Source organism: Lepus europaeus, chromosome 14, assembly GCF_033115175.1.
Source record: "Lepus europaeus isolate LE1 chromosome 14, mLepTim1.pri, whole genome shotgun sequence".
In the NCBI taxonomy this organism is placed as follows: Eukaryota; Metazoa; Chordata; class Mammalia; order Lagomorpha; family Leporidae; genus Lepus; species Lepus europaeus.
In genome coordinates, this window is record NC_084840.1 from 25,892,824 (window position 1) to 25,920,136 (window position 27,313).

The 27,313-nt window shown below is 53.6% G+C and overlaps 1 protein-coding gene across 1 annotated transcript; it reads right to left on the bottom strand.

The window, feature by feature from the left end:
- Positions 1–14,435: 14,435 nt before the first annotated feature.
- NEK2 (NIMA related kinase 2) lies at positions 14,436–26,782 on the bottom strand. The gene is made up of 8 exons (XM_062210300.1): positions 26,597–26,782; positions 25,555–25,772; positions 24,098–24,338; positions 21,558–21,640; positions 20,726–20,852; positions 19,654–19,891; positions 17,493–17,618; positions 14,436–15,187 (listed from the first exon to the last, which is right to left on the bottom strand). Exons 1-8 carry the CDS (start codon positions 26,690–26,692, stop codon positions 14,961–14,963), a joined length of 1,356 nt encoding a protein of 451 aa, XP_062066284.1. The 5' UTR covers positions 26,693–26,782; the 3' UTR covers positions 14,436–14,960.
- Between the last annotated feature and the right edge of the window lie 531 nt (positions 26,783–27,313).

The following is a 27,313-nucleotide window of genomic DNA, read 5'->3' on the forward strand; positions in this document are numbered from 1 at the left end:
GTGAAAACAAGTTAGGTATCCCACCCTCGTGATGCCAGACAGGATAAAGAATTGTAAATCAGGTCCATTGTTGGGGTTGTTCCCAATCATACTTTAAAGCCCCAGTGCCACGGGTCCTTTGGGTTTTTGCTTCTCTTGCAGCCTCCCCACCCCATGCTAGTCTGGGTGGAGGTCTTTGACTCTAACAATCTTGCTTTTAAACCTTAAAAAAAAAAAAAAAAAAAAAAACAAGCAAGCAAGCCTGAGACAGAGCTGGCTTCCCAAGGCCTGGGCATGGGGACAGCTCCATGACCTTGCAGCAGGTCCCTCCCTCTCCTGTCCCAAGTAAACTGAGGCAGAGCTGGAGACAAACACCTGCCTGAAGCAGCTACCATCTAGAAGCAGGAGATAGTGCAGGTCTCCTGTTTTGTCTGAAAACAAAAAAGTCAGGGCCAGCACTGTGGCGTAGCAGGTAAAGCTGCCGCCTGCAGTTCCCATATGGGCACCGGTTCTAGTCCTGGCTGCTCCTCTTCCGATCCAGCTCTCTGCTGTGGCCTGGGAAAGCAGTAGAAGATGGCCCAAGTGCTTGCATCCCTGCACCCACGTGGGAGACCCGGAAGAAGCTCCTGGCTCCTGGCTTCAGATCGGCAGTTCCAGCCATTGTGGCCAATTTGGGAGTGAACCAGCGGATGGAAAACTCTCTCTCTCTCTCTCTCTCTCTTTCTCTCTCTCTCTCTCTCTGCCTCTCCTCCTCTCTGTGTGTAACTCTGACTTTCAAATGAATAAATAAATCTTAAAAAAAAAAAAAGCCATAAGCCTTTTATGTTTCTCCCACAGTGCGTTTGGAATTGCTTTGCTAGAAAAGTCACATCGAGAGGAAGATCAGTCAGGAAGTCGTAGACATGGTCTTGGGCTGACATAAGTAACAGAAACTCCGAAGTCAGCCCCATAGGAGAAGCAAAGATGGAGAGATGTCTTTTATAAAATCAGCTCAACAAACAACTGTAGCACACATACTTAGCAAGGTCAGAATTTTTTTCTTAATGTAAAAGAGACTCTTAAAGCTCTCACAAACCCCAGTAGAATTTTAAAATAAACAAGCTTATTATAGAGAATCTTTTTAAATAAAAGGAAAAATTCACATTATTCCCACCATATGGAGGTAACTATTTTGGTGTATGTTTTGGTGTGCTCAAATTATCATACTGTATGGACCAGTTTGTGTCCTGGTTGGCATTCTAACATGAGAATTTCTTCACATCAATGAATTGTTCAAGAAGGTGGTTGGGGATTCTTAACGGCCGGATGGTAGTCATGTATGCACCCTGAGTAGCTGCTCAGAAAAATAATGCAAAGGTGTTTGTGCGACGTTGCGCCTACTTTTGGTGCTTACAAAAAGGTGTAATACTTTGCATGGCCTTAGCTGACTTCGGCCTTAGCTTTTGTGAGAAGCATTTTCTTTTTTTTTTTTTTTTTCTTTTTTCTTTTTTTTTTTGACAGGCAGAGTGGATAGTGAGAGAGAGACAGAGAGAAAGGTCTTCCTTTTTCTGTTGGTTCACCCTCTAATGGCCGCTGCGGCCGGCGCATCTCGCTGATCTGAAGCCAGGAGCCAGGTGCTTCTCCTGGTCTCCCATGTGGGTGCAGGGCCCAAGCACTTGGGCCATCCTCCACTGCACTCCCAGGCCATAGCAGAGAGCTGGCCTGGAAGAGGGGCAACCGGGATAGAATCCGGCGCCCCAACTGGGACTAGAACCCGGTGTGCCGGCACCGCAAGGTGGAGGATTAGCCTGTTAAGCCACGGCGCCGGCCTTAAATGAGAAGCATTTTCATCTCAAGATCAGCAAAGTATTTGCCCACATTTTCAGCAATGTTTCCGTTTTGTCGTCATGTGTTTAGATGACAGCCCATCGGGCTAATCATAGCACTAGTAATATTAGCAGCTAACATTCATTGGGTGGGTACCATGCACTGCCCACAGGGCTAAGAACATCCCACACGTAATCACACTGAACCCCCACAAGCACTCTACGAGGAAAGAACTCTTTCTATCCCCATCTCACATAGGAAGTCGCTAAGATTTTTGAGTTTAATTTAGTACCTGGGGTCAGGTAGAACGCTACCATCATTTTCTCATATGATTAGTTAATTAGACAATTGCCCCCTACTGATTTGAACATTCATTCATCATATACTACCTGTCTGTTTTTTTTTTTTAATAAAATGTTTATTTATTCATTTGAAAGGCTGAGTGACAGAAAAGCAGAGACAGAGAGAGATCTTCCCTGTGCTGTTTCATTGCCCAAATGCCTGCAAGAACCACAGCTGGGCTAAGCCAAAACCAGGAGCCTGGAAACCCATCCAGGTCTCCCACGTGGGTGGCAGGAACCCAAGCACTTAGGTCACCAGCCTCTGCCTCCAGGAGGAGCCAGCCAAACCAGGCACCCCAACACAGGACGCGGCTGTCCCAAGTGCAGGCCTAACTCAGGGCCCCACGATGCTTGCCCCTGACTCTTCTCAAAATGTGTTTCAATTTGCTGATGTATTTGACAGGCAGAGAGACAGAGGAGACAGGCAGAGAGTCCATTTGCTGGTTCATTTTCCAAACCCCAGAATCCAGGAACTCAACCCACATCTCCCTCTTGGGTGACAGGGACACAGCACTGGAGTTATCACCTGTTAGGGTCCACATCAGCAGGAGGTGAGGATTAGGAGGGAAGCCGAGACGAGAAGGTGCGCACTGCAATACGGAACGCGGGTGCCCCAGCCGGCCGCTTAACCCACAGGCCACACGCCCGACCCCAGCTTCTTTTCAGTCATTGCGCCCGGTCCTGGGCGTCCCCTTCTTTTCCAGTGAGTGCCCTGTGCGTCCGCTCCACACCGTTTTCATCGTTTAAGATTTCTAGTGCATTTTGGCATCAGGGTATACAGAGCTACCCTGTTTGTTCTTTCCCAGAAGTTTTGTGACTCCAATCATACATAGTGTTTTAATGGTGAATTGTTCCAGGTGAATTCATTTTGTCAGACCCGAAAATAAGCCTTAGGAGTTTTTGTTAGAGTTGAATAAAACTTTGGGCAAGTGGCGTTTTGCGGTGTTAAGAGTTCTCAGTGTGGCATTTATTTCACCATTTATCTAATGTTCTTCCATGTAGTTTGGCAGACTTTTATTATGAGCACCACAAGGAACAAGTAAACTGGGTTCCTTGGTGTTGCTATTATAAATGGTATCTTTTGTACTGTATTTTAAGATTGATTGATTTGAAAGAGATAGAGAGAGGGAGAGGCAGAGAAGGAGAGGGCTCTTCCTGCCAGGTGCCAGGAACTCCATCTGGGTCTCCCAAGTTGGTGGCAGTGGCACAAACATTTAGGGCATCTGCTATTGCTTTCCCAGGCTCATTAGCAGGGAGCTGGATAGGAAGTGGAGCAGCCGGGACTCGAACCTGCGCCCGCATCGGATGTCAGCATTGGAGGCGGCAGCTTAACCCACTGTGCCACAATGCTGGCCGTGCACTGTATCTTCTAACTAGTCACTGCTGGTGTCTAGGAAAGCTAGGATGTAAGTCTTGTGACTTCACATTTACAGGCAAAGAAACAAAAATTAAGGGCACAACTTCATCTGAGACTCCAGATGAGCTTAGGGAAGCCCAGAGGCACACGGTGCCCTAACCTGCCTCAGTGTCGCACTTGGCGGTCAGAAGGGGCCAGAGGTCACACCCATCCTGCCCCAGGCTCCTGGCTTAGGGCCTGCTGCCAGGCAGCTCTGGATTCAAGGGCAGCAAGGTCCTCGCCTGGCCGTGTTCCTGGCCCCTCTGGGGGGGCGCCGCTGCAGGGGGTGGCACAGCACGACCTTGGCCGCTTACCTGTCTCTTTCCCTTCCTTTCCTTTCCTTTCTCTTTCCTTTCCCTAGGCCACTCGTTTGCAAGCAGTTGTTTTGCCTGTTTGGAGTCAGGCACAGTCTGATGACCTCTAAAAGACTCTCAGAAAAATGCCCAAAATGCTGTTGACATTTCCGGAAGATTCACGTGGGGAGGGCAGTCCCTCCCCACGGCTACACGGAGGACTGTAAACAAGCACCCCCGCATTGACACAGGGGTTCAGCCAGGGATCCGTCCAGGTGGGCGACGCCGAGGCCCGTGCAGAGGATGGAAGTCCTCTGGCGACCTGGGGGGAGCCGCTTCTCTCGGTGTCTGTGTTTCTCTGTGAGAACATGGCCAGCTCGGCTGCTGTGTGGGAATCCACTGAGGTTGTGCTTGTGAAAGTACCTTGGAAAGCACAGCCCAGGAACACAGGAGCAAGTGACAAGTCACACCAGGCAACGGAAGCCACGCGGCCCAGCTGGGGGCCGCAGGGGAGACACCTGCATTTCTTTGAGAGCATCCTCAGCTCTGCTTGGCCACGTGCACCTGGTGAACAGTGAACTCAGCCTTCGCCTCCAGGAGCGGCTGATAAAGTGGCCTGCATGGGGCCACTTCTGGTTGGGGGACTGCAACGCTGACCCAGCTACAACCCCGATAGAGAGGCTGTATGATGGAGAAGCAGCGTGGGGCCTGGGGCTCTCGATTCTCTGCCTCTGGGTTGTCATAAAAATTAATAATTAATCCTTTCCTCTGTGCTAAAGGGAGCAGCCAGAGCCTCTAGGATAGGAGGGGGGAGAGGGGGACTGGCTGTCAGGTGCCTGGGGAGTCCTGGCCCCCGGGGTGGCCACAGGCCTGGCTTCTCTCTGTCTCTGGGAGCCCCACTGTGAAGTGAGGGCCCAGCAGGATGAACGTGAACTTGGAGCAGAGAAACTGCAGAAGCAGCAAAGCCAGAGCCCTTAGGAGAGACCTGAAAGGCCTTCCGGCTGACCTCATGCTGCCCCCGGCACATGGGCACCTGTTCCCTTCCCCCGGCGAGCATCGCAGCATGCAGACATATTGGCCTCTGTGTGTGTGTGCGTGTCCGTGTTGGGGTGAGGCAGAGGGAAGAGGGCAAAAGGCCACGTCCCTGAGAACCTCTTTCTTAGTACAAATGGCTGCTCCCTCTCGCCAGGGTGGATCTCATGGGGCGGGGATATGCTGCGTGGGTCTTCCAGCCACCAGCACCCTCTCTGTGGCTCCCCAGGGCAGAGGGCAGAGGGCAGAGGGCAGAGCCAGGCCAGGGAGGGGGAGGGGGCTGGATTAGCAGAAGAACTTAGACACCTGCTCTCAGAATCGCCTCCCCACAAGTGCTGCTCTGCCACCCTTTCCCACGGAGGAAGCCGTGGGGTACGGAATGACTTTCTGAATCCCAGTTCTCGCTTGGTGGTGGGCATACCACAGGAGCTCCATAAAAAGCCTCTCAGGCCGGGGCAGGCGCTGTGGCTCAGCGGTGTAAGCCTTTGTCTGGGATGTCCACATTCCACGTCCGAGGGCCTGGGATCGAGTCACGCCTCCACTCGCCATCCAGCTCCCTGTAATGTGCCTTGGGGGGCAACAGAAGGTGGCGCAAGCAGCTGGGGCCCTGCCTCCCACACAGGAGACCAGGGGGGAGTCCCCAGCTCCTGGCTCTTGTGGGCATTTGGGGAGTGAACCAGTGGATGGACGATCTCTCCCTCCCTTTGAAAAAATAAAACTCTAGAGCAGTACATGAGTCCTTCTCCCCACCTTGCTTAAACCTTCTCACCTCCCTCCTCCGCTCCCTTTCTCCCTTTCTGTCTCTTAACCCATCCACCACCACTCAACCCCCACCTCCCGAGGATGCCTCCCACCAAGCCCCCAGCCCCGTGTCCCGGGTCTCTGCCGCCCCCTCTGGGAAGCAGCCTGCACACACGCTCTCCCGGACAGCGGCAAGGGCCGTTGATGGAGCAGCACTGCACTGGTCGTGCCTGCTACAGGACCACACACGCCCTGCCCGGGGAGCCAGGCTGTGGCTTCTAGCATTGCTACAACCTCCAGCAGGTGAGGGACCCATCCAACAGCGCTCTCATTCCCCAGTCTGCGGTAAACAGTCAGCGAGTCCAAAGTTCAAGCCTCTTCCCCTGTCCCCAGGAGGCCCCGGGCAACCAGACGCCCTCCTGTTGTGGCTCTGGGGAGTGGCGGCTGAGGTCCCTGGTGCCTGCTTCCCTTTGCATCTGTTGGGGGCCTCCTGACATTGCTCTGGGGAGCAATAGGGCAGGTCCCTGGGTCTTGCACAACACTTGGCTCTAGCTGACTGGCCTCATCAGTCTGTCCCTGGCCATCCTGGGGCCACCTGCTGCTGGCCTCCCTGGTAGGCGTAGCCTCTGGCACAAGCAGCCGGCTGGACACCTCCGGTGTTCCTGAAAGTTCTGTTGCCTCTGAAGTGCGGCTGTGACTCCCATTTGGCCCAAGGCCCACATGCAGCCCTGTGCCCCCAGCCTGAGTCTCACTGATCACCCCCATGGGAACAAACAGGAAGCTGCATCTCTTCCAGGCCCTTTCACACCTCACTGGGCTTTGGGCTTTGGGAATTCCGGTTTCTCCCCCAAGCCCTCGGACCCAGAGTCCTCATGGTGGTTGGGGCACGAAGACCCCCCTGCTCCTGTGCTCCCCGCCAAGGCTGACCGCTCCAGGACTTCAGCCTGGGGCCCAAGGGGCAGCACAGCCCACCGTGACCACCCTCGACCCATCTTCTTCCCACCTCCCCTGGGCCTCCACTGTAGACTCTCAGCCCTTAGCTTTGAGCCCTGTCATCTCTTGCACCAAGCAGCACTTGGCCCCTCCGGGAGCTGGTTAGAAGCACGCCTGGCCCCAGCCCTGGCCCATTTCATGGTTGTTTACGAAGTCCAGGCTACCATGAGCACATCCTAGTCTGAGCAGCCATCCCGCGGCTTTCTCTCCTCCGCCTGCCTTGGACTCACAATATGCTCCCTGAAGACTAGGAAGACTGGTCATCTATTTGCTCTTACTATTTGAGGAGCAGGAGAAAGAGAGAGAGAGAGAGAGAGAGAGAGAGAGAGAGAGAGAGAGAGAGAGAGAGACAACACTCCCATCAGGTGGTTCACTCCCCAGATGCCCACAAAAGCTGGAGCTGGAACCAGGAACCGGGAACTCCATCCGGGTCTCCCATGTGGATGGCAGGGACCCAGCTGATGTGGGTGAGGCAGAGAGTCAGGAAGGGAGAAGGAGCTAAAGACTGACTACACCCAAGCCATGTGCACCCCAAACCCCATCACCTTCCCTGCTGATCCAACAGGGCTGAAGCTCGGCCTGCCCACTCCTCATGCAGCTCAGCCTCCCTGTCCACCCCCATGCGTGCTGCAGCCTCACCCCAAGTCCTGTCTCCCTCGGGTCTTCAGCCCGGCCCTGCCCTGAGCACCACGCCCCCGCCTCTGTGTGTGTGGGGCGGGGCAATTCTCTCTCGCGGGCTCACGGGCACTCAAGTTGGAAGGTGCACTGGCTTTCTGTCTCTCAGTAAACCCTGCTCTTCTGATCACCTCTTCCCACGTCTCCCAGTTGTATGCTTTTCCCTCTTTTAATGATTTACTTATTTATTTATTAGAAAGGCAGCGCTGCAAGGGTCCGCTGGTTGACTCCCTAAATGGCTGCAACAGCCAGGGCTGGGCCAGGTTGAAGCCCGGAGCCAGGAGCTCCATCTGGGTCTCCCACATGGGTGGCAGGGGCCCAATCACCTTGGCCACCTTCTGCTGCCTCCGACTTACATCAGCAGGGAACTGGATCAGAAGTGAAACAGCAGGGACTCGAACCAGTGCCCATATGGGATGCCAGTGTCTCAAGCAGCCGCTTAACCCCTTGCAGGACTCCCCCATACCTTCCTCTCCACGGCAGACAAGAACCTGGCCTGCATGGGGCCGGCGGCCTCTGCAAGGCCAAGCAGGGCTCTGGATCCCCACACCGCAACAGCCAGAGCTACGGCCCGCTCCTGCATCCCGGGGTTCTCACTAGCAGGAAGCTGGAACCGGAAGAGGAGGCGCTGTGAGATGGGACCTGTGCGTCTTAACCCCTAGGCCAATGCCCGCCCTGGCACCTGCTGCTTGATACTCAGGAGAGCTCAGGAAATGTAGGAAATCTTTTGTTTCTTGCCACAAGCCAACTTGCAGATGCCACAGGCTCCAAACTCTCGCCTCCGCACCCGGGGCGGCACAGCAGCCGAGCACCAGCTACTTGCTGTAGCTGTCCCAAGGTGGTCCTTTCCCAATGCAGGCTTCCCAAAAAGGGGGATGGGGGGTGGGAGAAGAGCCAGGCATACAGAGCTGTGACAGAGAAAACGCACAGGAGTGTCCCCCAAAATATTCCCACGGGTCCAATAGCTGTGGTTGATGCGAGCCCGGGTGGTGGGGGGCAATGCTGATGGGTATTTGGAAGGCAGAGGGCCTGGGGATGCCACACACAGTTCAGCTGTTCTCAAGGAGGAGCTTCCTCCAGTTCAGTGCCCTCCGGTTTAAGGACACAAAGGGGAAGCCCGCTCACCTAACCGCCCTGAGTGGCTTGGCATTTTCTGAGCAGTGTTTTCTCTTACGGGCCTTTATGTGGACAGCTAACGTCGCTCGTGGCCCAGCGATGGTGCGTGTGTGATGATGGGTAATCCTGCTGAACTCACTCCTGGCTTCACCCTAGGCTGTCTCCTTCCTTCTGCCTTACAATATTTGCATTTTATTAGAAGCCACGTTAAGTCCTTCCTGAAGCAGGTGGAATGTACTGGTGCAGGTCCCCACCTGCGGTTTATCCCACTTAATCCTCCCCAGTGTCCCTGCCCCTGCTTTACAGACGAGGAAGCTGAAGCTGGAGAGGGTAAACGCACGAACCTGCAGGCAGGGCAGCCGCGGGCCGGCGAAGCCAGGCTCCCCGGCAGTCGGCGCGCAGAGCTCAGCCCCAGAGCTCGCAGAGCTCGGTCACGGGGACGTTGTCCTCTTGGCAAGCTGGTCGCCACCTGCTGAGAGCAAGTGGACAGGACGTTAGGGTCAGACTCGCAGCTGGCCCTGAGCCTCTGCCTGGACGGGACGTTAGGGTCAGACTCGCAGCTGGCCCTGAGCCTCTGCCTGGACGCCATGGGGTTTGCCCGCGTGCTCCGAGGGCAGCCAAGCCCAGGCGGGAACCTCCTTTATGCTCTGACCCTGCGTTTCCAAGGGTAGAGCCGGGGTCAGCGTCCCATGATGGCACAGGTGACCGCTTTGCAGGTGCATCCGCGAGGAGGCCTCGCCTTGCCTACAGGCCCTTAGCTCTTTTTCCTAAACATGCAATTTATGTATTTATTTTTATGTGACAGGCAGAGAGAGAGAGAGAAAGCAAGAGAGAGCATCCCACCCTCTGCTTCACTCCCCAGACGTCTGTGACTGCTGGGGCAGGGCCAGGCTGAAGCCAGGAGCCAGGACCTCCGTCCAGGCCTCCCATGTGGGTGGCAGGGACTCAGCCACTTGAGCCGCCTCCCTGAGTCTGCCGCAGCAGGAAGCTGGAATCCGGAGTGAAGCCGGGACTCAGAGCAGACCCTGGTGTCCGGCTGCAGGTGCCCCAGCCACACCGTCTTAAGCACCTGCTCCTCCCTAAGCTCTCGAGGCCAAGGGTCCTCCACCCTGTGGCTGCTCCACACCAGCTGCCTCCTGGAGTGAACTTGGGGGGAATGCAGAGCTCCGTGCAAGACAGCCGTCTAAGCAGGGTGAGAGAACGTGTACGGGCCAACAAGAAACAGCTGCTTCTCAGGGCCAGCGCTGTGGCACAGCAGGTTACGCCACTGCCTGCCATGCCAGCGTCCAATACAAGCTCCTGGTAGAGTCCCAGCTGCTCCACTTCCGATCCAGCCCCCTGCGAACGGCCTGGGGAAGCAGTGGAAGATGGCTCAAGTGCTTGGGCACCTGCACCCACGTGACAGACCCAGATGGAGTTCCAGGCTCCTGACTTTGGTCTGGCCCAGTCCCGGCTACTGCAGTCATTTGGGGAATGAATCAACAGATGGAAGATCTCCCTCTCTCTGTCACAAAATGTATTTATTTATTTGAAAGGCAGAGTGAAAGAGAGAAAAGGGAGAGAGAGAGAGAGAGATTTTTCATCTGTCGTTTCACTCCTCAAATGACTAAAGTGGCCAGGGCTGGGCCAGGCCAAAGCCAGGAGCCTGAAATTCCATCTAAGTCTCCCACATGGTACAGGGGCCCAAGCACCTGGGCCAATCCCTGCTGCTTCCCCGTGCATTAGCAGGGAGCTGGATCAGAAGTGGAGCAGCCGGGACTTGAACTAGCCCTTCCAAGGGATGCTAGCATCGCAGGCAGCAGCTTAAGCCACTGCACCACAATGCCAGCTCCAATAAATACATCTTTTAAAAAAAATTAAAAAGCAAATCAAAGAGCAGGACATGTATCGTGATCTCATTTGTGAGTGTGTGTGGTTTTTTCTCTCTTTGGAATTGTCAGGATACTTTTATTTGCTGTTTAACTGTAGGTAAATAAAACTAAATGTTTTAAATTATGAACACAATTTTGACCATCTGTCTTTATATTTTGCAGTGTCAGTTTTCAGTACAAATGTAAGAGCAGTGGACGCCCATGTGCAATTAACAAGACGACATTCTTGCTTGTAGCTCATACACACTTCTGTATTCCGTGCACATGCGCACACGGGTTCTGTTCCTCCAGAACAGTGAAAACACAACACAACACTGGGAGCGCGTTTTAAACGCACAGATGCAGACACACAAACCCCCACCCGGACCCCCCTGCCCTCCAGAAACACCCCACATCGGAGCCCTGACAGTGCTCTCTGCACGGAGGTCCAGAGAGCCGGCTCATGCTGACAGACAGTTCACCCCATCTATCACTCCCCAAATGCCTGCAACAGCAGCAGCTGGGCCAGGCCAAAGCCAGGAACCAGGAACTCCACCCAGGTCTCCCAGGGGGGTGGCAGGAGCCCCAGAACTTGGGCCATCACGGGGTTAGCATCGGCAGGAAGCTGGATCGGAAGCGGAGTAGCAGGCTCTCCAGCGAGGCATGCGGGTGTCCCAAGAGGAGGCTCAGTTGCTGCGCCACACACCTGGCCCCTGTCATTCTTTGTGGAACAGCTGCTCCGTGTCACCGCTTCCATTCACCCATTCACCCATGCTCAGTGGCAGCCCACGCGTGAGTCTTTGAGGGCACTCTCTCGCCTAAAGGGAGGCACTTGGTCTGGAGGGGAGGGCGCCCCTGGGCAGCAGGGGGCTACCAACAACGCATGAGCTTTGGAGTCAAAAAAGTGGGTTCAGAACACAGTGGTGGGCGGGCCCAGTGGTTAAGACCCTGCCGGACCCACTCCGGAGTTCTGGATCCCGGACAGCTGTCTCTGCTCCCGATCCCAGCTTCTTGCTGCCCTGCACCCTGGGGGGCAGCAGGTGATGCCTCATTCAGTTGGGTCCCCGCCACCCACGTGGAGGACCTAGATGGAGTTCTTGGCTCCCAATTTCAACCCAGGTGGTCCCAGCCATCATGAGTATTTGGGGAGTGAATCAGACAATGGGATCTGTCTCTCTGCCTCTGAAATTAAAAAAAAAAAAAAAAAAAAAAAGCTAGCTGTGTCCTGTGTGAAACGTTGACACTAATGATGTCTATCTCACAGGGGTGCTTTGAAAACTGAACCAGATACCAGGCAGATGTAACCAGGGCTTGCGTTAAAACCGGTCCCTGCCAAGCGCTGGGGCTGCTGGTCTCTCAGACCATAGCGCCACCTTGTGGTGTCTGTTAGAACAGCTGCTGCCTGTTCTTTCGCAAATCCAGTGACTTTTTTTTTTTTTTTAACCAGGTGCACACTGAGCTTGGCTGTAGTCATAGGGCAAACACATAAACTCTCTAATGCGAAGAACAGTGTTAGGTGTTTCATTAGCATTTGGGGGGACACAAATGTTCACCCAAGAGCCCTCCCCCATCTACCATAGTTGCCCAAATACCTCTGGGGGTTCTTGGCTCTAGCAGAGAAGCCAAGTTTTGTTGGCTGTAAGAGTGAGAAGAGAGGATGCATAACCAGTCGTAAAAGTCTCCGCTCGGGTGCCAAGCCTCTGCCCAATCCTCCCACCCCGTCCCACAGGTGGGCGGTCTTCCCTTCCCTCCATCCCTCCTCCACAACACCCCCACCCAACTCAAACCCCCCTTTCCTTTCCTCGTCCACCCCAGGCTCTCCTGTTAGCTCCTCCTCTTCCTGACGTGCTGCTGATTCTAATACCGCAACACGCCCTCAGTCCCTGCGGTCCCTTCCTGCTTTATTCCCCTCCTTGGTGCGACCCCTAGCCTGTCCCACGTGGGGCTGAGTGTCTAATGCCCTGGCCCACTGGAATGTACAACAGAAAGGGCAAGGACTCTCTGTGGCTGATCTTTGCACTTTCCAAGTGCCTGGCTCATAGCAGGTGCTCAATAACTGTTGAGTGACTGCTGGAATGAATGAAATAAAGGTGGGATCTGGGCTCAGAAGGTATCCAACCACCTCACATGCTACAGGTTTCAAAATGAAAGGGAGCCGGCGCTGTGGCTCAACAGGCTAATCCTCCACTTTGCGGCGCCGGCACACCGGGTTCTAGTCCCGGTCGGGGCACTGGATTCTGTCCCGGTTGCCCCTCTTCCAGGCCAGCTCTCTGCTATGGCCAGGGAGTGCAGTGGAGGATGGCTCAAGTGCTTGGGCCCTGCACCCCATGGGAGACCAGGATAAGTACCTGGCTCCTGCCATCGGATCAGCGCGGTGCGCAGGCCGCAGTGCGCCAGCCGCAGCGGCCATTGGAGGGTGAACCAAGGGCAAAAGGAAGACCTTTCTCTCTGTCTCTCTCTCTCTCTCTCTCTCACTGTCCACGCTGCCTGTCAAAAAATTAAAAAAAAAAAAAAATGAAAGGGAAAAACATCATGATAGGTAGAGGAATTTTCCAAAGACGGGTTTCACAGGTGACTGACCGGGCAGCGGGCCCAGCACTTGGTGTCTGGTTGTCTGTGGTTTCAGCCTTGAAATCCATAATAGTTGTATCTTTGAATTATCTTTTGTAGGAAAAATCTGACGGACGATGGAGCGTGGGGTGGTGAGGAGGGGGAGATGGGTGGCAGTGGGGAATGGACACAGTCTCAGCTGTCTCATGGTCCCATCTCCCGCCACCTCCCAGACGCCCCTGGCACCCTGGGCCCCGCCCCCCTCCCCTTTCTGCCAGCTTCCTGACCGCTGCTCCCAGCAGGGCCCTGCACACAGGCAGGAGACTGCCCCAAAGCACCTCAAGACAGGGCAGAACACCAGCTACCGCCATCCATCTCTCCTCTCCCCAGGCCGGAGCCAGCAGAGGCCATGTCTTGACGAGGGCCATCCTGGCATGCTGATCCAGGTACAAAGAAGGTTCCTGTTTGGGGGCTCCGATGTCCTTGGGGTGGCCTCCGCGCTAGGGGTTGGGGCAGTGGCCTATGGAACAGGAAGTCTGCCTCGACTTCCGAAGAGCTGACGTCGCATGGGTCTGGTGACTGGAGTGGGATGAGGCTAATGTCGGAACCATGGGTCTCTGAGCCTCTAAAGGTCCAGCTTCATAGGGCTCCCATAGTGCCAGCGCCGCAAAATAGGAATGGTGTCGTTTCCGTGGTGCCACACGTGAGCTAAGTGCTCTGCTTTTTGCACTGGACGCTGGCTTTGTGCCAAATACCGAGGACTAGTATTGGTGCTCATTAAAAATGTCTTCTTTGCTTAGAACCGCAAATAGTAAGGCAGAGCACATTGAGTAGACAGCTTGGCAGAAAGGGTCAGACTCTCTAAGGATTGGATGGGAGTCGGTTGCTGCTTTGTGAAGGGTCACACGGTTTCTGTAGGCCTGCACTTTGCAAGCTATGGAGCAGGCTGGAAGTCACACTCAACAGTTACGTCAAAATGGTCCCCTAGGCATACACCATTAAGGCACCATCGGTTTCTGATGGTTTGGATAACGTCATCATTTGCCTTTGGTGGAATAACATTACCAATTGTGTAACACATGAAGGAGCTATTTCCTCTTACTTCTTAACCTTTCACAATTTGGTCTTATTGTGCAAAAGGATTAACACTGCCCACAAAATACCACATGGAAAATGTGATGGACCACAAAGACTGCTAATGCACACTAAAAGGCAGACGTATTTTTCAAACACTCACCAACGTCCAAACCAAGTTTGTTCCCAGGGGGAAAGGTATTCCCCAGCAGGTTCTGGCTCAGGCCAGATCCCTGCAGGGGCCACTGTGGATGCTGTCATCGGGGCTGGCTGTCCTGTGCACTGTAGATGCTGAGCAACACGCCTACTCTCTGCCCCCCGCACCAGTAGCAACGTCTCCCCAGTGATGACCATCAGCAGGGTCTCCAGGCCAAACACCCGCAGGAGCAAATTGTGTGGTTCAGTACCACTGGCCTCCGTGCGCCACGGAGGCAGCTCGTGGGGAGCCACGCCCACGAAGAGAAGAGTGGCCTCTTGACATCAGAGTCGCGTTCTCTTCCCTACTCTACAAGGCCCCTAAGTTACAAACACGCTTCCCTCTATCCTACTGAGATCACAGAATCCAAGAGACAGAAGCAAAACTGAAGGATTCTTTTATTTAGTGGCCAACGGGGGGGGGGGGGGAACGGCAGCCCACAGAGAACAAAAGGGACCAGAAGAGCAGTCGTCCCAGCCACGAGCTCACAAAGGTAACGGCTCGCACTGCACTGGCACAGGCGGGAGCAGGATGTGCTGGTACAGCTCTCTAAGTTCAAGAACATTCAAAGCCTCACCCTTAAAACTACACAAGGCAACTGTTCAGCACGGCCCGCAGACATTCCAGATGCCCCAGGACGTGCCACTCCTGCGTGCGTGTGTTTTCCTGACGTTATTTTCCCCTGAGATCTAGAACGCTACAGCTCACGCTCCTAAGCAGTAGTCACGGCACGCACAGGATTAGACGCCAGGTTCAGAAGGAAGGAAGACACATCCCAGGCGCTCGTACAGCGGCTGCTGAAGAACAGCACGGCAGCTCTGAAGCATCAGGCTCACGACACACTAAGCCACGGCTCGTGGCCCAGGCACAGCGAGCGGCAGCAGCTGGATGTCCATGGTTAAGGGGCTGGCGCACGGGCTAGCGCATGCCCAGGATCTGTCTGCTCTTGAGCTGGTAGTTTTTCTCAATATCCGACAGGGCCTGCGCCCGCAGCTGGGCAGCGTGCAGCCTCCTCTTCAAGTCCTTGCACTTGGCTTTGGAGGTGAGATGGCTCTCGGGGTCCTCACTCCTCCCGACGTTCTCTTTGCTTTCCCCACTGAAATGAACCTTCTTCTTAATTACTGAGGATGAAAGGTCGAGAAGCTCTTTAGAAAGAAAAGGAAAAAGGGTTGTGAGTTACTTGAATGTGAGCTCCACTCCTGTATACTCACCACACTTAGCACAGGACGGCCACTCCCGGCTGCGCGGCTGGAGGGCCGCGGTCTCTGGGCCAGCAGGAATCCACCGCACTGAAAACCCACCCTGGAATGTGTCCACAATCAAGGAACACTTGTCTACTTTCTTACCAGTAAGGAGGTAAGGCGCAGGGGCCATGGCCACAACACCAGACTTCTGGAAACCAGTGTGATTTATTGCTATTCTTAAAAACAACGGCCATTCTATGCAAAAGACATCCCACTCGGTAAGGCATAGCAGCAGAGGCTCCTTTTTTTATAGAGTTCGGTGTTCAAGAACCCTCAGCTCAAAGCAGTTTAATCCATCAGAAACTTATTTCAAAAGGAGCCTAAGCCAATGCAGCGTGGGACACGTAAATCCAGGAGCAGAGCCGTGAAAAAGGAGGCCTGAGCTTCGTGCGCGACCCAGACCAATCCCATGCATGCGGACTCGGGACACTGCTCCCAGCGGACGGACAGACCAAGTCGGGGGCTGGGGGCGTGCAGGTTCAGAATCCAGAACCTTGTTATTGCTCCTCTGTGTGCCCTTAGAGGAAATGCGTTCAGGTATTTACTGAACTCATAGCATGGGTCATTGGGAGCCAAACAAAGACCCAATCCTAGCGGGAAGAGGCAGTCATAAACAAACAAACAAGTGTGGAGGGGGAGTAAGCGACAGTGCCACTTGGGGTGGGACAGACGAACTGGGCGGTGGCTGTGGTGACAGAAAAAGCCTCCTCCTGAGACTTCTGGGGGAAGATCTGATCAAAGTGGGGCGGTCAGAGGCACGGGCCATCGGGCCATCCGGCTGAGGAGCGCTCCGGGCTGGTCGCACCCACCTCGGGTGCGGGAGTGCTCTAAGTGTTTAGAAAAAGAATTCCTACTTCACAAGGGCTGCCGTTGTGGTGCAGTGGGTTAAGCTGCCACCTGCAGTGCCGGCATCCCATATGGGCACCAGTTCAAGTCCCGGCTGCTCCACTTCCCACCCAGCCCCTTGCTAATGGCCTAGGAAAGCAGTATAAGACAGCCCAAGTGTTTGGGCCCCTGCATCCATGTGGGAGACAGGGAAGAAGCTCCTGGCTCCTGGTTGGCCCAGCCCTGGCCATTGCAGCCAGTTGGGGAGTGAACCAGCGGATGGAAGGCATCTCTTTTCTTGTCTCTCTTCTCTCTCTGTAACTCAGCCTGTCAAACAAATAAATCTTTTTAAAAATATATATATATTAAATAGAAGAATGGGTATTCCACTAAATGGACAAAGAATGATTTTTAAGAAAAACTGCCGTGGCTCATGGTGTTGAACTAGACAGACTCGTGATGTCTTCCGCTCGTCTGGATCCTGTAGGCCGAGGGTGGGGTGAGGGTGTTTCCTGCTGTCCTGAGGTCAGAGGGTCGCCCACTTCTCACTGCCCCGGTGTGCATCTCATGGTCTGAGTGGCTCAGCTCCTTCGGTGCTCGCGGCTCTAACGTGCCTCCCAGCCTAGCGGAGCCACAACTCCCATGGCTCATTTTAAATACCGGCTGTGATTCACACACAGTGGATCCCACACCTACCCCTGCGTCCTATAGGGTGAAACCCCATCCTTATCGAGCTATTTTCACCCTCTGGTCAATTCCTATGCAGGCAGGATGTAAGCAACCCTGCGTGGTTGGGGGGTGGGGGTGGTCATCGCCAGCAGGGCCTGCAGCCACTCCCACGCGGAGGCTCCCGCAGGTGCGATTCCCTCTGTGCTTTGCCCTCCTAAGCACGAGTCCAGTCTAGTCTGGTGTCACAGAGGGCAGTGTGGAGTCCAGGAAAGCTGTAATAATAGTACAAAAACACTCAAATGGCAGGGAACATGCCCTTTAGGACACCATTTCTATAAAGGAGAAGGTGTGCCAATGTTAAAACGCTAGGATTTTCACTTGAAAATATAGAGAGACGTAGAGTTTTGAAAATACACCAGAGCAAAACTCTGAAATTTTAAAAATAAAAGTCAAACACTGACCACGGGGTCTGATCATGTGAATTCAACCTAAGAGGAAGCCCTACGATTCATTGCCTCAGGTCAATGAACCCAGTCAATAAATCATCACCATAATAGAATTTTATTTCCAGGGATATGCATCAATTCAATGAAATCCACCTTGAAACTTGGGACTCTGTACATTAGGAGGGTTGGCAAAGCCACCTCGGGCGCCACGGGCACACGTCTTCATTGGTAGCACCAGCTCCGGGTTAGGGAGTCGGTTCTCATACCTGGATTGCTCCCCAGAGACAGGAGCCTGCGATCCTTCAGCCAGCTGTAGCTCTTCACCAGGCTTTCTGCTCGAGCCAGTTTGTCCTCTGCTAGCCTCTCACGGACACAAAGCTCACGTTCCTTCTCTTTAAAAGGGGCATGGGAAAAAAAAAATAAGACAATTCACATTTGGTTGCCCTGCTGCTCTTTCTAATCGCTACCTCTGGGTGCCTGGGCCCTGATTAGCAATGCTTTGAGAGCAATTTCTTAGCAGAGACCCTGCTCAACCCAATTATGCTAGAGTCGTTAGCTCCAACCCTGGGTCAGGCTGTGTGGAAGCTGACTGAGAGGGTAAACACAAACAAAAACCATGTCTGCTCGCGACTGAAAACAAGCGACAGTTCCCGGCTGGGGCGGCGACAGTTCCCAGTCAGGACGGTGGGGACAGACTCTCCCTCTGCTGGCTGGAGCACGGCACTGAGTGGAAGGGAAAGCATCAGTAAGCAGCTGTAAACAGTAACGATGGCAACTCTGCTCCCGGCCCAAAATTCAGTGTCCGCACTTCAGCTGCCATGGGAGGTTACCGGACACGGGGGCAAGTTTTCAGATGATGCCTGTGACTTTATTTTCATTTTTTGCAGAATTCTTTGGTTGGAGGAGTCAACAAAAAGTCTCTCGGTGAGCAAAGGTTGGATTTAGCCCAGCTCACGTTCCTCGACAGCACTTCGCCGTTATGGTCAGGGAGGAAAATGTTAACAAACGCACCGTGAGCTTTACGAGAACATTTAAGCAGAAAAGAACTTAGAGCCTGCATGGCGCCTAAAGCCGCAGCGAGTGGCAGTCAGCGAGCCAGGGGGCAGCAGGAGGCGGCCACAGCCCCAGCCCTCGTCTCCTGTGTTCACGGGAAGACTCACTGCTGCCTCTGCCTCGCGTGGCCCTAAAATCGCACTGGCCGCTCTGGGTGGCGCAGACAGACTTGCAGCATCACAGACTAACTGGCACCTATCAGTCAGAACTCATGGAGGCAGCGCCAACACCCATCAGGTATTATTTATTAACCTAGGCGATCTCACACCCACATGCCCAATTGCCTCAGTGTAGCTCAGTCCTAGGCACTCCTAGGACTTTAGACCTGGAACTGTGTTGGCGTAGACACTGCACAAGGTAGAAGTCATGGTTTTTATTATGGAAGGCAGCAACTTTGAAAACCTTTTTATTTATGATCGTTTATTGGAAATGCAGAGACAAGAGACAGAGCGCCCATTTGCTGGTTTACTCTCCAAATGGCCACCAACAGCCAGGGCTGGGCCAGGCCAAAGCCAGGAGCCAGAAGCTTCATCTGGGTCTCTCACGTGGGTGGCTGGATGCAACTTGAGCTATTACCTGCTGCCTCCCAAAGTGTGCATTACTGGGAAGCTGGACTGGAGAGTGCAGCCGGGACTCAACCCCAGGCACTCGACACGGGATGCGGGTGTCCCAAGTGGCAGTTTAACTGCTGTGTCAAAGGCTTTGGTCTTTTTTCACCATGGAAGAACTTTACAGGGACGGCGCTGTGGCACAGCAGGTTAAGCTGCTGCCTGCGACTCCGGCACTCCATACTGGAGCCCAGTTCAAGTCCTGGCTGCTCTGCTTCTGATCCAACTTCCTGCTAATGCACCTGGGAAGGCAGCACGTGATGGCCCAAGTACACGCGCCCCGGCCACCTAGGTGGGAGATCAGGATGGAGTTCCCGGCTCCTCACTTTGGCCTGGCCCAGACCTAGCTGTTGCAGCCATTTGGGCATGAGTTAACCAGCAAGTGGAAGATCCTTCTCTCTCCCTGTCACTCTGCCTTACAAATAGATTTTTAAAATCTTTAAAAAAAAAAAAAAAAACCTTTAGGGTATTTATCCTAAAGATAAGAAAAAAATCAACTCTACAGTAAAACAAAATGTGTTACAGCCATCATGGTTAATGCCCCAAAATATAGAACTGGCAGCTGATTTGAGAGAAAGATATCCAAGGCAAAAGCGCCTGCGAGTTTGATGATCTAGCCTGGAACGCACAGGTTGGCTTCTCAAGTGTCAGAAGGTTCTAGAGAAGCCCCACGCATGTCCCGTTCACAGAAATATCCACGCATATCCAGCGTCCTCATGCGGGCTCCCAGCCCCGGACCCCCGCCGCCCTCCTGACTCAGACTTACGCTGCAGCCGGTCCTCTCTGGCCTGGAGGGCCCGCTCTCGCTCCTGCAACTGTAGCTCTTTCAGCCTTAGCTCGCTGAGCCCGGGGCCGGCGCTGAGCCCGGGGCTGGACTCCTGCGACTTTTCCGGCTCTCCCAGTCGCCGCCCTCTTCTCTCAAGAGTTCTTCCTTGCTCTTCAGCAACCAAGTCCGCTATCAAAGCGTCCTGCAGGATCTCTTCCACAGAAGGCCGCTGGTAGTCCTGGGGGCACAGTACTGAGGCTGCAGTCAGAGGGCCCGACAAGACAGCTACCCCAAGGGAGCAGGACGCCACAAGGGCACGTGTCTCCGAAGCAGAAGAAAGCGCTCCTCTCTGGACAGCTCTTAGCTCAGACAAGCTCACTGCCGGTTTTCACCCATGCGCCTCCGGGTCCGTGGGGTCACGAAGCTGCGACCCACCCCTTCCCCCTTCGAAGTACCTCGGCACACCTTGTGCTGGTGCTTGGTAGCCCTGGGGCAAGCACTGTCCTGGCATCTCTGGGCGACAGGGCGCAGGACGCCCGTTCACCAACCTCCCCCGCCCCACCTCCACCTGAGTCCTCTGGACCCTGGGCACTTTCCCCTCACCTCAACCTCCTTCCTCCATCCCACGTTCGAAGTTCCTCCACGAAATCTGCTTATCCCTGTGGCTTCCCCTCCACTGCCGTCTCCTGCCCTTCCTCTTCTGCGCTCTCCCCTCTCATCCCGGGCTGGAGGCAGAACAGTAAAGTCCCGTCCCCGCCCCTTCGCTACCACCTGCCACGGAGAGGGAGGCAAAGCCAGGGGAACCGAGGATCCGGCTCTCTTCTGTTACCTTCCTCGCTGCCAACCACCTGTCAGCATGCTGCAGAGTGGGAGGGAAAACCAGGGCGGTGCAGAGGGGAGACGGGCAAGGGTGCGCAATGTGCCCGATTGACAGACGTTTCCACTCACGGAACCCGCTACATCTAGCTAAGGAAACATGCTCCAGGGTGTTTCATCTCCATCACTCCACAAGAGAGACTACAGACCGCAGGATTTGAGAGAAAGAAACAAGGCAAAATCTTAAGACCTTTACCTTCAAATTTAACATCCTCGTGATAATATCATTCAGTTCATCCGAGTAACGGTACGGAATTCGCCTGAATTTGCCTTCCCTAATCTTCCCAGCTAGTTCTTTCTGGTTGAAAGCTGTAAATGGAGGCCTGGAGTTAAAAAAAAAAAAAAAGTAAAAATGAAAATTTATGATAGGAACCAAATCCAAAGTACAGTTTGTATTTGCATTTCTACCACTAGGATTTTTGCCGATAGCGAGTTTCCCAACCTTGGCACCACCGACAACTGGTAGTAACTTAGCTCTTTGCTGTGGGGGATCTTCCGTGCATTCAAGGCCGTTTTACAGCACCCTTGGCCTACCCGCACGAGGTGCCAGTGGCACTCTGGCTGTGACAACCAGAAGTACTGCAGACACTGATGATGCCCCATGGAGGCAGACTGCTTCCCGCAACCCCTGCGGGGGAACCACGGCTCCACAGAGGAGTTTAGGAGACAGAAGGGAAGGAAGCGGGCGGGATCTGCAGCTCCTTCCCTGTGCCCGCCCCCTGGTCTTGTTTGCCTCCTCCTCCACCCTTACAGTAGCTTCCCGCACCTGCCTGGCCTAGGTGCGCTCCCGAGCCAAGTGCTGGGCTCACAGGCAGCGGCCACACTGAGGCCAGCTCCGTGGGGCACATTCTTAATCCTGTGGTGTTTATGTTGTCTTTCTGGTCCATCTACCCCAATTTTAACCCAACGTACAATGCTTTCAGATGAGAAGATACTTTCGCTAGCACGGATTCTCAAAAGGCTGAAGCCAGTGCAAGACAAGCTCCAGCGTGAGCCTGAGACTAGGAATCCGCCTTCATTGTACTCACATCAGGGCACACAGCTCGTACAGCAGACAGCCCAGGGACCAGATGTCAGACTTCTCATTGTAGGACATGCGATTCATCTGTTCCTAACGGGAAAAAAGTACAGAAGTGTGAGTTCAGAGTTTGGTTTGCCTTGAAACTGACACGATTATTCCTGAGAGTCATCTAACTGAAAATGGAGCTTCTGTTTTAGCCTGTACTTTATCTTCCAAATTAGAATATGAAAAGGCGATGATCTTTCCCAGTACCCTTTGCCATATACAGCTCATTCGCTCATTTCTCTTCACAGATGACCATGCTCACAGAAGGTTAATCACTGGCAAGGTCAAGGGTGACTATGGGTCCTCTGCCATCCACACTCGAGACAGCTGTAATCTAGATACTTCATTTTAAAAGAACCAGAGAAAATTTCTGAAGAATCAGAACACATATCTAGCCTATATTTGAGTGGATATGACATAAGTCTACTTCATAAATCCCAGAAGTAACTAATATTTTCACTTCTTTTTTTTTTTTTTTTAAAGATTTATTTATTTATTTGAAAATCAGAGTTGCAGAGAGACACTGAGAAAGAGAAAGGGAGAGGTCTTCCATCCACTGTTCACTCCCCAGATGGCCTCAATGGCCAGGGCTGGGCCAGGCTGAAGCCAGGAGCCAGAGCTTCATCCAGGTCTCCCACGTGGGTAAGCAGGGGGCCCAAACACTTGGGCCATCTTCCACTGCTTTTCTAGGTCATTGGCAGGGAGCAGCCAGGACAGGAACTGGCGCCCACATGGGAGGCTGCGGCTCTACAGTGCCAGCCCCGCCATTTCCTCTTTTAATCGCTTGCCTTCTTCCACACTCTCATCAACAGTCTCGCATAGCTCTTATCTCAGGAGGGGACCAGGGGCAAGTCCCTAAATCTCCGGGTGCCAGGTTCATGTTTGAGAGTGAGATAGGTGAGCCTCATCGCACCTGGGGCAACAGAGGCCAAGCAGAAACTGAACGGCTCTGCTGACGGGGCAGGAAGGACAAGGTGCAGGTTTTCCAAGAACCACTTCTGGGTAATTTTCCTTTAGGCTAGAGGCTTTCTACTCCAAATCTGATAGAGGGGAAAGGACAGTGTTCTGGCCACGTCCAATCTTAGTCATAAAATCCTGAGTTTTCAGTTTTATACTGTAGTCAGATCTGTTAACACAAGGTATAAAGATCTGGAATATCCTAGAAATGTTTGTGAACTATGAAAACAATCAATAATTGCATCTCAATAATTGCATACACAACACATCAGTGCTATCTCTCACTGACTCAGGCTTTTTAAAGAGCCAGCTGACGGGGTGGGCGTGGTGGCAGAGCCGGTTAAGCTGCCGCTTGGAAAGCCTGCTTCCCATGACGCAGTGTGGGTTCGAGTCCCAGATGCTCTGCTTCTGATTCAGCTCCCTGTTAATGCACCTGGGAAGTACCAGAGGACGGCTTAAGTCCTTGAGTTCCTGTCTCCCAATGGGAGATCCAGATAGAGCTCCTGCCTTCACCCTGGCCCAACTCAGCTGCTGTGGCCATGTGGGGAGTGAACCATTGGGCGGAAGAGCCTCTCTCTCTCTCTCTCTCACTCTGCCTTCCAAACGAATCAATCAATCTTTCTTTTAAAAAAGCCATGAGCCAGTATCCTATGATAATCACAAACTGCTCATACCCTGACCTCCACGATTTCATTTTATGAGCTATACTCCAAGGAAATAATCAAAAAGGAAGAAAGATTAATTCACGCAAAGATGAGTACAGCCTAGCTCCCTAGACTGGTGAGTGAGTTTGGAAGCAAAACATCCAGCCATTCAGGCAACACAGAAAGAACACATCGGGAAAGTTCACTGTAACAATGTGCTGCCTGCCGTGAGTGGGGCTGTGTGCCTCCTGAGACTCCTGCACAAGAACCCATCCAGGGCCGGCGTCAGGGCGTAGTGGGCCTGGGAAAGCAGTGGAAGATGGCCTAGATGCTTGGGCTCCTGCACCCACTTAGGAGACCTGGAGGAATCTCCTGGCTTCGGATTGGCCTGACTCCAGCCGTTGTGGCCATTTGGGGAGTGAACCAGCAGATGAAGGCCCTCTCTCTGTAACTCTGCCTCTCAAACAAATAAATAAATCTTTAAAAAAAAAAAAAAAATCCATCCAGAGAGTCTGTTAAAACGCAGACTCCAAGGGCCTCCCCACAGGCCTTGAATTCACTGCTCATTTTAGTAAACACGCCAAGTGAGTTTGATTCCAGCATCCAGGACCCACACTGGGAAATGTTGCCCTTGAGGGCAGAGACAAAAACCTATTTCATCTTTGTAATTTCAGAGTTTAGCACAGAGCATAAAGCTCCATAAAAGCTCGAGTAGAATTACTAACCTACAGGAACTTAATGGTCAGGTGGCTCATCGGGAAAAATGTAAACTTCAAAAGAAATAACATTATTAATTTTGGGCTATTAGATATTACTAAACAAACCAACAAGACTGAATGTCTTTGCGTTTGAACACTGAGCATTCAGATGGGCAAAAGTCACAAAACTCAGGGGTACTCACAGGAGACATGTAATAAGGCGTCCCAACAAAGGTCTTTGCAAAACTCGTATCGTGGTTTAATATCCTCGCCAGCCCAAAGTCTCCAAGCTTGACATTTTGCTTGCCGTCCAGGAAAACGTTGGCTGGTTTCAGGTCCCGATGCAGCACGGTGTGGCCGCCGTCGCTTCGCCGGTGACACTCTTTCAGGGCCAGCGTCAGCTGAGTCATCACTCGAAGAACAAAGTCTTCATCTAAGTACTGTCTGAAAGCAAAGCAGTTACACAGCATGGAACTCTGGGATCGTTACAAGGATGGGATGGGATGCAGTGGGTTATCTGGCTTTTAATGTGGACGAATGGGGGACGATGTGTTTTTTTTGAAGATTGATTTTAGGAGGCCGGCGCCGTGGCTTAACAGGCTAATCCTCTGCCTTGCGGCGCAGGCACACCGGGTTCTAGACCCTCTTCCAGGCCAGCTCTCTGCTGTGGCCAGGGAGTGCAGTGGATGATGGCCCAAGTGCTTGGGCCCTGCACTCCATGGGAGACCAGGAGAAGCACCTGGCTCCTGCCATCGGAACAGCGCGGCGGCCATTGGAGGGTGAACCAACGGCAAAAAGGAAGACCTTTCTCTCTGTCTCCCTCTACTGTCCACTCTGCCTGTCAAAAATTAAAAAAAAAAGATTGATTTTAGGGGCTGGTACTGTGGCATAGTGGGTTAAAGCCCCAGCCTGCAGTGCCAGCACCCCACATGGACACCAATTCAAGTCCTGGCTGCTCCTCTTCCAGTCCAGCTCTCTGCTATGGCCTGGGAAAGCAGTGGAGGATGGCCCAACTCCTTGAGGCCCTGTACCTGGGAAAAACTCCTGGATCCTGGCTTTGGATCAGCTCAGCTCTGGCTGTTGCAGTCATTTGGGGAGTGAACCAACAGAATGGAAGACCTCTCTCTGGCTCTACCACTCTCTGTAACTCCGTCTTTCAAATAAAGTAATTCTTAAAAAAAAATTTTTTTTTATTTATTTGAAAGGCAGAGTTACAGAGAGAGAGGAGATAGAGAGCGGTCTTCCATTCCGCTGGTTCACTCCCTAAATGGCTACAACAGCCAGGGCTGCGCCAGGCTGAAGCCAGGAGTCAGGAGCTTCCTCCAGGTCTCCCATGTGGGTGCAGAGGCCCAAGGACCTGTGCCATCCTCCGCTTCTTTCCCAGGCACATCCCAGCAAGGAGCTGGGATCAGAAGTCAGCAGCAGCCAGGACTCCAACCAGTGCACATATGGGAGGCCGGTAGACGGGCGGCGGCTTATCCCATCATGCCACACACCAGCCCCAGGGAAAATGTTATTTTGATGTGAAACCTGGGTGTTGAGCCACGCCAGGGATTTCCTAAAATATGGTGGACTCACAAAATACAAGAAGTCTTCCATTATCACAAGATGCTTAACAGGAACGTGAGCAGGCCCACGGGAGCCAACAGTTCCGGATTACCTCTCCTTGGTCCCCTTGGCAATCACGCTGGCCAGGTCCCCTCCTTCGCAGTACTCCATCACGATGTACAGAGTCGTGTTGGTCCGGTCGATGATGCGGTCATAGTAGCGCACGATGTTCGGATGCTTCAGCTCGCGAAGCAGATTCACTTCAGATACAAGCATCTGCTTTTCGGCCTCCGTCATGGAGCCATAGTCAAGTTCTTTCCAAACTAATATCTGGAAACAGAATCGCCAAGGTCTGAATAGACTTCCCATTCTTTCAAAAAGAATTAAAGTGCCAACGTTTGAAGAACTTACCTCCCTTTAAAATACAGCCTACAAAAGCCAAGGTCGTTATCATCTAATTTAGTGCAATAAACGTTAGGAGTCCTGTGTTACCGTCCTCAACCTTTCTCCAGCTTTTGAGCAGTGAAAGATGCTTTGCGGGCTGGGGGTCGGGGGGGGAGAGAAGGGGGTGCGCTAGGCCTCCCACCTCGCCCCTATGAGCTGCCCGTGGGAGGATGGCAAAGCGGTTCTTTAGTCCAAGCCCCTGAGCATTGCGGCTGCTCAAGGTTTCCCAGGGCTCAGCAGCGGGCAGTTTCCCCGGCAACGTCTCCTTCTGTACAAGATCCACTTACACACATCGGGAAACGCCCACCCCCAAATCTTGCTATTATTTAAATGAGATGTAAATGTCAGGTTCCCGTGGTCCCAAGAGGGTCAATCTTCTCCACAAACAGCTCAGGGGTCAGCTACCTGTCACCAAAGGGAAGCCCCTGGCAGGTCAAAGCAGGAGAAAGGGAGGAAAGGGGAGAAGAGGGGACATGATGGGAAAAAATTTTATATATATATATATATATATATATATATATATATATTTTTTTTTTTTTCCCCCCCAAAGGGCGAAGTCTCCTGCCCCGCAGGACAAGCTGTCAGCTCATGCCTGGAGAGACGGCTGAACCTTCCCGGCGCCCAACAGCCCCGGGCCCCGCGGATCCCCAAGGCGGCCCCGGGCGGACGAAACCTCCGCCGGGGCGGGGACAGGGAAGGCCCGCGCTCACCTTGCCGTCGCTCTTCCTCCGGACCTTCTGGCAGCGGCCATAGGAGCCCGTGCCAATGGTGTACAGCACTTCGTAGTCCTCCACCCGGGACGGCATGGCCGAGCCCGTCGCCGGACTCGCGCTCCCCCGGCAGGTCGCGCCGCGGCCACAGAGCTGAGGCCAGGACCCCGGAGAACCCCCCCAGGCCGCCCCGACCCGCTCCCCGGCCTTCGGCCCGGTTTAACCGTCGCGGGCCCGGATCTCGCAATCTATTGGTGGACGGCGAGGTCTCTTCGCCCCTCTGATTGGCTGAGACGATCACAACACCCTAGGCATCCTGGGAAAAGAGTGTCGCTAGGCAACCGCGTCGGCTTCGCCCTCAGCGTCGACTTCGTTCTCTGGGGAGGAGGGGGCGGGGCTAAGCCAAAGGAAGGGCAAGGGAAAGAAAACGCGGCAGGCAGGTGGGTCTTAGTAACGCTATCCCTCCGGTTGAGATCGCCTAGGTAACCGAGGTTCAGGGACCTTTCCAGAGACCCTCAACCAACTGCCTTCTGACCTTTGCACTCTGACCCCTCGCGACTCCTCTGGTACCCTTAATCTGGGCGGGGCCGCGCTGGAGACTGAGTACAAAGGGGAACCGAGCTGTTCTCGGAAGGAGTCACGGGTGAGAGCTTCCGCTGCGGCCGGGCCGCCCGAGGCCCCCGCGCGGCGTCCACAGCGCCCTGCGAAGCGGGAATT

Coding starts and splice junctions, on each gene's coding strand:
- NEK2 (XM_062210300.1), bottom strand. CDS start 26,692: ATGCCGTCCCGGGTGGAGGACTACGAAGTGCTGTACACCATTGGCACG. Junction 21,641..24,097: donor CGCCTTATTACATGTCTCCT/GTGAGTACCCCT, acceptor TTTTCCCGTTAG/GAACAGATGAATCGCATGTC. Junction 19,892..20,725: donor CGAGGATGTTAAATTTGAAG/GTAAAGGTCTTA, acceptor CTGTGCCCCCAG/GACTACCAGCGGCCTTCTGT.